We start from the raw sequence: 12,107 nt of genomic DNA, 5'->3' as shown, positions 1-12,107 counted from the left end.
AATTTGGCCCAAATTGTGGAACAGAAGAATAAAAAGTATTATAAAATATGTAATGGTGTATACAGTTAGCAAGCACTAAAATTGTTGTTATTAGATCCCGATGTCAGGCATCACAGCTGCTCAACTGTATACAAGTAGTTAATAAGAGCCATTTAAAGGCTATAAACACCTTTAAGATGCTGTGGGTTCCCTCCTCTCTTTCTATACAGCTTGTGTGATCTCTCCACCTTCATACTCTCCTCCCTCTCTGCTGTGTACAACCTGTTCCATTCCCCTCCCTGCTGGTATATCTAACACTGACAGAAGGTAGAAGGAGAGCATAAAGAGCAGATGATGTTAGCCTGACATGAGCAATGTGATGTCAAATCTATGTCAGAAGGAGGACAACCAGCTATGTACAGGAGTTGCACAGACTATAGCAGCAAAATAATAGGAAACTTTTACTGAAGACTATGTAGAAAGTTGCTTAATTTAGCATTTAGGAATAATAAACAATAAAAAAAATTCAGGGCAAAAGTGTCCAAAGCTTTTGAAGATCAAATGATTTTTATTCCACAAAATTTAAACTTCATTTTCCAGTGATACTTTTCCATTAGTACCACATTAAAGCATACGTACATACATACATACATACATACATACATACATACATAACTTAAAGTTCCTGGAACCCTATACAAAAACTGTAACCCCACCTACGATGTACTATTTATAATACTGATGTCTTCTTGTGTGGCAAATGGGCACCCTCTGGCATCAGGGCTTGGGTGTAACTGCTACCTAAGCACCCCCTATGATTATGCCCCTGCATACATAGTAAACAAATAATAATGCACAAATCTAGCTCTGCAAAATAAAATTTAATAAACCTAGTAAACTCTTTAACTGGGTAATTTATGATCTTCTCTCTGTAGCAATTTGAATATTATGGCAACATATCCATTTACATAGAAATGTTAGATATACAGCAATAATTTGGTGGTATAATGAAATCTGCTCAGGCATAAAGACAGCAACATGAGCTGGTATGGGAATGTGTAAGACTCAAAAATATTTTTTCTTGTGGATTCCATGTCACAAAATGTCACTGTTTTTCCTTTCAAGTTTGACTAGTCAATAATGTCAAGTTATGTCATTAAGAGATAACTTGAGAGTGACTATCAGTATATAAATAGTCAAACAATCCAAGTAAACAATTTATTCAACAATGGTCCAGACTACAACATACATTCTAGATGATTACATGATAACTATCTGCCATGATAAGTAAGGGACTATTTCAATTTAATTATTAAGAATATCAGCAATGATTAGGAAGCTGATAACCCAAATGGAACTACATATAATGGTGGCCACACACGAGACAGATGTTGGTCAAATGCCAGTTGGGCTGATAGCTATTACTCCACCATAAACATGCATTCTTGGTTATCTTCTCTCCCGCAAGATCGGGCAAACAGTTGAGAGATCATCAGTTGATCCCAACAAAATGAGCAAGTTCTGATAACTTTTTTCTCATGTGTATGGCCAGCTTTAAGAAAAAAATGGAAATTATAATGTAATAAATTTTAACATTTTCCGATAGTGCCCTAAGGGATTATTGGGTAATTTCATAGTCTAAAAATGCTCATAAAGCTTGAAGTTAAAGGGGTTTTGCAGCTTCTGACAACTGATGACCTATCCACCGGATAGGTCATCAGTACATGATCTGTGGGGGTCCGACACCCGGCCCCCGCACAGATCAACTGGTCCGGTGCCTCCGTGCATCGGACGTTCATGCCGGAAGCAGTTTGCTCCAGCCACGGAATACCAGCCGTGCTGCAGTACTGCAGCTCTGCTCCAAGTGAATAGGAGCAGATCTGCAGTTCTGCAGCACAGCCGCTATGCTATGTGCGTAGCCAACTGCTTTCGGCTCCGCACATAGCATTATGTGCCATAACATCCGGTTCCCGCAGGCCACAGGAGAAGCTTAATGGTGCAGGGTCCGGGTGTCGGACCCGCACCGATGATATACTGATGACCTATCCGGTGGATAGGTCATCAGTTGTCAGAAGGTGGAAAATACCTTTAAGCTGTTACTGTGAGTAAAGTCATAAGATTCCTTGTGACTGCCCTGATTTTGTGGTTTGAAGTGAAGCTCTGGATTTCATCCCATTTATATATTACATTAGAGAATTTTATTATCAGTATTTCCCTAACATAATGTTATTATTTGCAATGTAAATCCAGGGCTGCAGATAAATCAAATCCACAAATCTGCACTACAGAAGCCATATAAGAAAATATGTGCTGCTTCTGTCAGTATTATGCTCACAAATGTTGATCTGATATGTTGCTGGGCATTCGGACAGCATCTGCACGGTCCAATCACAGAATACAAGCCTCCACAAATGACACCTGTTTTCGGCTGATGGAGACTACAAGCAAGCAGCACATGTGATATCGCTATAAAACTGCAAGGTAATCTTTAGTATTGCTGCCATTTGTTATGGGAGTGATTTCAAACAAGGTTACATTTGAAATTTTCTCAAACTGTAAATTCTATGCTTATTTTACATTTTAATACCCATATTGTGTCTCTGTACAAGCGTCAGGTTGTACAAAGCCATAAAACAGCACCCATAGAAGCCTGTGGGTTTATACTGTACGTCATATGTCTTTAATTTGATGCAGAGGTTATTCTGCCTCCTAGTATGGAACCATGGTCGCACATATGTAAAATAGGATTACAAAGGGTCTATGCTTAAATATTTCTGATATTTCTTATGTGAAACATCTTTATTGGTAATCTAAACAAGTTATAACTTATCAAACACTGTCAATTCAAATGTTCTCTAGTTGGATTGTGGCTAGAAATATAAGTAAATGGTCCTGTAAAATGCCCAATTCACCTTGTATTTTCAGTCAATTTCTGGCACAAGATAAGTCTATAAATGGCAACCTGAGCATTCAAATATTAGAATGCACCAAAATAAAGTTCACAAACTTCCCACTTTTGACAAAAAAATTATTATTTCATTTGATTTATCATTCAACTAGATCTTATGCAGAAAAATGACTTCATGATTATCAGCAGAAGAGAATGATATATTCTTTTCCACATACATGAGTTGTAACGTGATGAAAAATTCTGAACAGGTTTTCTCAAATACAATGGGAAAATGAAGATAAATATTTAAAGTATTAATTTTCTTTATTTATAAACTGTATAATCTGGAAACTCACCAGACTTGATAAATAAAAATAAGTGGATATATTTCTGAATATTTCTATTTTTTTTTTCTTACTTATGTATGTCCAGAATGTTCGATAATCTTTCGCCTTTTGTGTCCTATTGATACCAAATGAAAGTAATATACTGCACTCAAAATCATCATCTGAATGAGCCCAAACAATAGTAATTAACAGCTCTATTCGTTAGTTTCCATTTTGTTACACTCTCTTATTAACCCCTTAAAGACTTCGTTTTGGACTTTAGGACGTGAAGTTTTTTTTAATTTTCCCAACACCACATCCTGAAAGCCATAACTTTTCGACGTAGCCATATGTAGGCTTGTTTATTGTGACAAAAATTGACATCACTCATTGTTTTGAATATATCATAGAGTGCCATCAAAAACGGACATTTTGTTCTGCATCAAGCATTTATACAGCGCCATAATACTTCAGTTTGTGTCCAGTTTTTTAAAAATAAATAGATTTTAATTTCAATTTAATCCCGAGTGCTGATAGTGTGCCGCTGCCTGATGATAGATGTCATGGACATGACGTCATTCATTGTTTTGCATACATCTAATGGCTAATAATAGTGCCACCAAAATTTGACGTATTATTCTGCGTCAAATTTAGCCAACAATAACAGCAGTAGGTGTGACTTCTGCATTTTTTTCTTCATAGCTATAGGCCTTGTGGTTAGAATAATTGGCTCAAGCTCACTGGTGCCTCATTAGTAGCAAGTCTGTTGCCTCTTAGGGTATGTTCACACGGCCAAATTTCAGACGTATACGAGGCGTATTATGCCTCGTTTTACGTCTGAAAATAGGGCTGCAATACGTCGGCAAACATCTGGCCATTCATTTGAATGGGTTTGCCGACGTACTGTGCAGACGACCTGTTATTTACGCGTCGTCGTTTGACAGCTGTCAAACGACGACTCGTAAAAATACAGCCTCGTCAAAAGAAGTGCAGGACACTTCTTTCAGACGTTTTTGGAGCTGTTTTCTCATAGACTCCAATGAAAACAGCTCCAAAAACGAGTTGGTAAAAAAATGAGTTGGTAAAAATGCGAGTTGGTAAAAAACGTCTGAAAAGCAGGGTCTGTTTTCCCTTGAAAACAGCTCTGGATTTTCAGACGTTTTGGTTGACTACGTGTGAACATACCCTTACAGGCATATTATTGCGGAGGATGTTACCTCTGACAAGGTGAGTTTGAGCCAGTGTTCACCACATTACTCCCGATCCTCCTCCTTCTACTTTCCAGTTAATTTGTGGCCCAATAAAATAATTTATTTTCCGTCATCTCTGTCTTCACTGACCCCTAGTAGGGCGTCATCATTTCTTATTAGAAACAGCACCTCATGTGCTTAGGAAGATATTCAAGATTGTGTTTCTGTTAATGAGTTGTATGACAACAGACAGCATTTGGACAGCGAAGAGGAGGAGGATCAGGTGGGGGTAAAGCCATGGCCTTTCAGGCACAAATGTAGGACCTATGGCTCTCTTTCAGCACATAAAGCGGCATCACCTGCTCAAGTGGAAAACTCTAACTGGCCAACAATATGAGCAAGACTGGCCTCTACATCGTCATTCTAGTAGTCAGGCCACAATCACAAGTAGTACATGGCCGTTGTTGTCATCATCACCGTCAACATCATCATCTACTGATTCTCCGGTACCTCCTGCTCCTCCTGCTCCTCCGCCTACTCCGACTAGTTCTCCTCCTTCTCCGTTCCATCATCAGTCATCAATTATGGACTGTCTGTGCAGGAAACAACTATATGCACCTTGTGTGCCAACTAAACTCCCGCCTGGCCAAGTTGCTGGCGGTGCAGTCACGGTCAATCCACTTAGTGGATTTCACTGCCTTTAGGCAACTGATGGCATGTGCTTAGCCTCAATGCAGGATACCTAGCCACCATTATTTCTCAAAGAAATCCGTCCCAGCCTTGTATTTTTACATGGTGGAGAAAGTGGGCCACTCCTTAGAATTGTCGCTGTGCAGCAAGATGCTTGCCACCACTTATGTGTGGAGCAGCAATTATGGCCAGGGAGAGTACATGTCTTTCATGGCTCACTGCGTCAATGTTTTGCGCGACAGTGGCGATGATGCACTACCGCAACTAGGCCAAGTGCTATAACAGTCTGGATAGAACAATTAAAATATATCTTTATTAAATTATTGATAATTTAACAGGCTCAGTAGCCAAAAAACCTACGCAGACATAGGCAGAAGGTCAGAAAGGGGAGATGCGTCTTAGGGTCAATAGGAAATGCATCCACTTGCAGACAACAGTCTCACCTGGTTATATAATACTACTCTGAGCAACCGCCACAAATTTATATCCCTACATGTTTCAGTATATTGTAGCTGACATCCACATGTAATCAGGCCCTTCGTTTTGCAGTTAATGTATGACCTATTGTCAAAAGTCTCACCAGTACTATTACTTTGAAATTTTTGCTACACAAAATGGAGTCGCAGGCTCTACAAGAGCCGCATCTGAAAGTACCTTTATGTCCACTATTTAACCAAGTGGTAGGTTTGGTCTGTGGATTAAGGTGGCTATGTACTAGATTCCTGATGTTCCATCCCCTCCTGTATGTGATCAAGGAAGGTTTCCCTACGAGACCACCTATATCGGGGTCAGCTCCCAATATGCCCCAATATCGTTGTAGGATTTCCCTGATCTCACCATTCACAGATAGACCAATTGCTAGTAATACCTCCAAGGTTGAGCAGGACTGGTTCTGACACCAGGCGCTTATCCACCTCCTAAGTGGGATCTTTCCATCCCCACCAGCAACAGGACAGAGGGTTGCTTCCACTCCCCCTCCCTCCTTTCATATGTGTAAGCTGAAACACCGTCGTTGCTATTTTACCCCTGATGAGCATGGGTCAGAGAAACCACACATTGGCAAATTTCCTGCTGGATGTCTCGCCGACAACTACAACTTGGCAACGTAGTCAGCGACAATAGCAGGGACATTGTGACTGCACTGCATTTGGTGAAAATAATACATGCTCCATGCATGGCACATGTCATAAATTTGGTGGTGCAATGTTCTTTAAAAATGTATTTTGGCTTGCAGAAGGTGCTGACCATGTGCAGGAAAATTTGCATTTTAGACGTTCTTATGTGGCTAAGAACGCCCTCCTGGACTTGCAGCGACAGAACGGTTTCCTTTTGCACCGCTTGATCTGCGACATTCCAACTCGCTGGAATTCTGCCTTGCATAGGCTGGACCGTCTGTACGAGCAGCCTAAAGTGGTCAATAACTACATCATGATCCAGACCACAAACACATGGAGCATATGCTATTTTGAACTCACACAGTGGCAGCTCATGAGTAACACGTGTTGCCTACTTAGGCCCTTCAAAGAGGCCACCTGATTTATAAGTAGGGACAACCCCCTGATATTTATATTGGAGCAAAAACTCACACAGATGCAAAAAGGGATGGAGCAAGAACAGTTTTCACATCTTGCTTTCTGCCCTGTGGCTCTTGGGGATTATTTGCATGAACTATGTCGCGTGCAGGAGGAATTTCAGGAGAATGAGGTGCTAGGACTTGAGAAGGTGGAGAATGAGGAGGAGATGGTGGTGGAAGAGAATATGGAGTTTTCACAGGCACAGCTATGCACAGCTAGGGGATGAGACAGGATGATGACGATGATGATAATGTTTGCCATGATGACCAACCATCACAGTTCGGGGCAGAGAACAAAACAACTGGATCCTCGGAGACGTTAAGAGTATTACGTGCTAACTATCATTAGCATCAATCAAAGGGATGACTATTGCATAGCTGTTCTTTTAGACCCCAGCTTTAAAAGCAAAACAAGGGAATTTTTTCCTGTTTCCGAAAGGGAGGCAAAATTAGTGTGTTACTAGGATACACTCTGTACCCAGCTGGCCGCAGCTTTCACTGTGCAGATGCCTGTTGGCCACATGTCTAACCAGGAGGCCCTTCTCTGCTCCCTGCTAAGTCGCCACACCAGCGGCTCTGCCAGCGCTACAAAAGCAGAAGCAGAAGCACCAGCAGCAGTCGATACAATTTACTGAACGGATATACTCCGCCTGAAAAACCAAGTTCAGTTATACCTGGACTGTGCTCTTTCTCTGGCAGATACCCTGAGCCCTGACTCTATGGATTTCTTTGTCAGCAGATTGGACCACTGACAGGAACTGGCCCAATTTGCCATCTGTGTACTGTCTTGTCCACCCTCCAGTGTACTGTCAGAGAGGGTATTCAGCATATTGTCTATTATGTTCCATACTGTACTTCTGCTGCTGCTGCTGCCGCTACTACTAACCATACACAGCAGCTCATCTTCTGCGTTGTCCATTTAGTTCCATACTGTATTGCTGCTGCTTGGAACCATACCCTGCTCAGCTGCACATCTTCTGCCTTGTCCAAAATGTTCAAAATGTACTGCTGCAGCCGCTACTACTACCCTTACACAGCTGCACATCTCCTGCCTTGTCCATTTAGTTCCATACTTTATTGCTGCTGCTGCTGCTGGGAACCATACCCTGCACAGGGTAAATATAACAAACATTATACTGCTTCTAAAAAAGGGAAAATTTTGACAAATTTTGTAAAAAAAGCCATTGCTTCTTCACTTTCCAGGACAATAAGGTACACTGCCACTGGCACATGTAGCCGTGGTGGTGGAAGTGGTGGATTATATATATATATATATATATATATATATATATATATATATTTATTAATATTTAATTAACCGGTTCAGGACCAGGCTATGTTGAGCCTTCAGGACCAGACACCGTTTAGCCATTTTTAGCACGTGTTAGTTAAACGGCTATACCTTTTTTATTTGTTGGGCTAGCGATGTGATTTTTGTGATGGTTTTTCCATAGAGAATGCAGGTTTCTTTTTTTTATCATTTTTATACACACCATTTTTGCTATTTTTGAATTTTTAGGCTTAAAGTTTGAAAATAATAGTAAAAAAATAAGCATTTTTAATTTTTAGCTATTTTTTTCTTGTAATAACATAGTTTTAGCCAAAATATACCTTTTATTTGCGATCATCCTTGTCTACCGTAAATATTAATATATTATGTGTCTATATTAGGGTAATTGGGTCAGGGCTAGCGTTACGACAATGATTGACGGGGGGAACGTTTTTTTGGTGTGGGTATTTTATGTATATTTATTATTAATTTGTATGAACTTTATTTTACTTACATTTTTTTATTATTATGGTCTATCCCTCAAAGGTCCAAAAAGACCTTTGGGGGAATTTATTTATTTTTTTACTTTCTTCTTTTACATGTTTTTCCACTGTAACTGGGGCTGCACAGCCCCAGTTACAGGGGAAATCAGCCCTCTTATAGCGACTATTATCACTAATAGGGCTGGGCTGGGTCTAGTAAAACCCAGCAGCAGTCTGCCACTAACGGCATCCCGGCGATCATGCCGCTGCCTCTATTCATATACACAGCGCTCATTGAGTGCTGTGTAGAAGAGATCAGAGAAGACAGAAACAGCGAAAGCTGCCTCTATCTTCTCCACAGGGTCCCCGCCAGTCACTGACTGCTGGAGAGCCGACAATCAGCTGCCCGATCGCTCAGGCAGCAAGCCAAAACCCACGCCGTAAATAATCTATGGCGCGTAAATACACCGATCCGCCACACCAGCTGCCTCCAGATGCAGATGGTTCCGGTCAGAGAATAGCGGCCGAGCTGCAGTTCAGCTGAACGGCCGCTATGCAGTGGTCAGAGTCATCTGCTTCCGGCTACAACTACTGCATACCGTTCCAAACATCCTGTGCACAGAGGCAGGCGGAGTGGCAGATCGGTGCGGGGTCCAGCTGTCCCCCGCTGACACGCACTGATCATATACTGATGACCTTTATGGTGGATAGGTCATTAGTTCTCAGAAAATGGAAAACCTCTTTAATTAACGGTGTATTAGTGGTAATTAAGGGGTTAAAAAGGCAGCCTGGGCTACTTTTATCGATTTTGGATAGAAGTTTATGGAAATGCATGCATATGTTACTCCTATGTCATCCGTATTTCAAAGGGGCTGTCTTATGTACTTTAATTTCCTTGCTAGAAGACAGCCCATCAGTATTACAGATCTGTAATATGCATGCAATAATGACATATTGATGCAATATGATCCAAGTGGATCTAGTCTACATACATTTAGAAAATGTCTGTGTGAAACTTTTTTATTCATAACTTTTGTTGAGCTTATTTAATACAACAGTGTAGGACAGTGGCTGTGGCACCTGGAAATACTACCGCTTGGAACTGATAGGGCAGCAGGAGAAACTACACGGCTGAAGGACATGCGGCACCACATCTAAAATAAATAATTGTTTAACCTTTTTAGTGCACAGAGGTAGGACAACAATACACATTGAAGCCTCTGACAACAACGCTGAGTTGTAAGATTTATGCTTATTAATATTTAGCAAGATCCCACTATCACTTTATAAAACTATAATTTGAGGCGATATAATGATATTAGCACGATACACTTCCTGTCCGTGATATACTGCAGGGCAAGTTGTAAATGCTATGTTTACTATTTATACAGCATAGAGTAAAATATATAGTGTGTCTATAGCCTGGCAATATAATTCACAAGATAAAGCCTAAATGCAAAGATGGAAAACCTTTTACAACTTTCTCCATGTATGTGATTTAATACACTGATTGTATCAACACATAACCCAGTTATAATAAATTCTCATATATTTTGGTCTGAAAAGGTATGTTAATACTGTTCCATGGCATTTCATGGCATTTATTATGGCATATAAACATACCCAAATAGGTTATTCTTTCACAAACTGATTACATACCTTTCCAAAAGTCGCTGCACATGCTGGTTCTAATTTCTCCTTCCTGCAGAAGTCTAAATAGTGTGCATACAAAATGCATCGAGGCAGGCAAACTCCTTCACACACAATATAATTCTCCTCTAGCCTGTAAAGAAAAGTCACCTTTATAAGGACCATGGCTATTCACATCCGAGTAATGAAAGACTAAATGAATAAATATACATTCCATGGGGCGTCCCCTTGTTTATCATGGCACAGTGGCTCATCTGTATGTATGCATTGGTGAGACAACCCTTTTTAGAGTGAAAGGGATCAGTCCAAACCAGACCCCAGAACCCCTGTATTCTACACTGCTTTGTGTCTGACCATAAGGACTCATGAAAACGGGAGATCCCTGTGCACAGAGCCTGTACAGAAGTGCCCAGAGGCTATACAACCGCTTACTATGTGGCTGTACTACCTTCATGCGCTGCTGTACCGGCTCTGTTAGGTGCTGTATTTATGAAGATACTCTCCCATAGAACATACGCTTGTAGGGGATAATACCTTCATACATACGGCATTCAATAAAATATGCCGTGATTTTTTTGCTGGCAGATTTGTGTGAAATCCATGAGAAAACACCTCCGAAAGAAATCAGCGACATAATGCGGTACAATAGAGGCTTCATGCACCTCCCCTATAGGAACCCTATTACAGCTCTATACAAAGTGGAGCTTTTATATGGCCATGTGTATTATGCCCAACACTCCGTTAAACAGTGATAATTTTATCTAACTTTCCATAAATGAGCATTTCACTATTCTACACCACACAATGTTCTGTATTAAACATATACATAGGGGAGGTAAAACATTTGAAGCAACTGCTGATGACTTCAATTAAACATTAGATTTGCTCTATATTGTATTTTACATACCACTGTAAAGTAAGTTGTGTCTGCTTCTTTTTATCCTTAATAATCTGTGTGATTGATTTCTTCGGCGATGTCTTGTTACATATTGCACTGGTTTTCCTATAAATAATATCCAGATCTTCATCGTCTGATGAAAATGTGTCATTTGCCATTTGCAGCTCTACATACCGAGATTAGCAAAAACACCAAGTCAATATGTTTATTTGGTATATGTTCATTTATCTACTTCCATTCATAAGATAACTATTATGTACAGTTTCAGATTATACTTATACTAAGAATAGTAATCAAATCAAAATCTAAAATTGTAAAGTTTCAAATAAAAAACATGAAAAAAATATGCATGTTTTATATATATATATATATATATATATATATATATATATATATATATATATGTATGTATGTATGTATATATATATATATATATATATATATATACTTATATACATGTGTGTGTACTATAATATGTTAACATACATAACAATACACTAAAAATAATACCTATAATAATAACAACAAATATATAATTATATAATAATAATAATAATAATAATAATAATAATAATAATAATAATTAAAATAGTAGTACCAATACCTGTTTTAATTCCAATGCAAGTTGATATTTCTTCTTCCTCTGGAGTCAGCATAATTTGATCTTCCCCTTCAGTAATTAATCCCCCTTGTGAGAAAGACAGTTCTTTTTCCACCATTGTTCCATAGCAGTTCTCTATCCTTGGGTTATTCTTTTTGTGGGATTCACCATTCTGGAAAGGGCACTCTCCCTCCGGTGTATCAGAAAACTGCTCAATTGGCATTCTATGAGCTACAAGATTTTTCCAATCATCAAATGTAGTAAAGGTAGTCCACAGAAAAAGTTGAGTCCAAATGGAGTTCAAATATCATCCCAAGAACACATCAATACATGGGTTTAATGTGAACAATACAAGCGAATGTTCTCCTAGAAGATCCTGTGAATTATAAACTTTCTGGGATTCTGCTTTCTCTTTGTATAATCCTCCACATGCTTCATAGACTATTTGCTTTTCACGTCTGGCAAAGACCATACAGAATGGTTTGACATCACTTGCTATTTTAAAGTATATCTATAAACACGCCCTTTTGTTGGCATAAATCCCCTATCAAACGAAAG

General features: G+C 39.4%; 1 protein-coding gene across 1 annotated transcript in view; it reads right to left on the bottom strand.

Moving 5' to 3' along the window:
* The window catches only part of RFX6 (regulatory factor X6), a 105,335-nt gene extending 93,563 nt beyond the window's left edge, over window positions 1-11,772 (bottom strand). Inside the window, exons 1-3 of the mRNA XM_075864247.1 lie at window positions 11,553-11,772; window positions 10,958-11,114; window positions 10,060-10,183 (exon numbers count right to left, since the gene is read on the bottom strand). Of these exons, the coding sequence (XP_075720362.1) occupies window positions 10,060-10,183; window positions 10,958-11,114; window positions 11,553-11,772 (501 nt within the window). The remainder of the gene's footprint in view (window positions 1-10,059; window positions 10,184-10,957; window positions 11,115-11,552) is intronic.
* Window positions 11,773-12,107: the final 335 nt, after the last annotated feature.

The sequence above is a fragment of the Rhinoderma darwinii genome, chromosome 4, assembly GCF_050947455.1.
Source record: "Rhinoderma darwinii isolate aRhiDar2 chromosome 4, aRhiDar2.hap1, whole genome shotgun sequence".
Classification (NCBI taxonomy): domain Eukaryota; kingdom Metazoa; phylum Chordata; class Amphibia; order Anura; family Rhinodermatidae; genus Rhinoderma; species Rhinoderma darwinii.
This window is presented reverse-complemented; position numbering and strand designations above follow the sequence as displayed.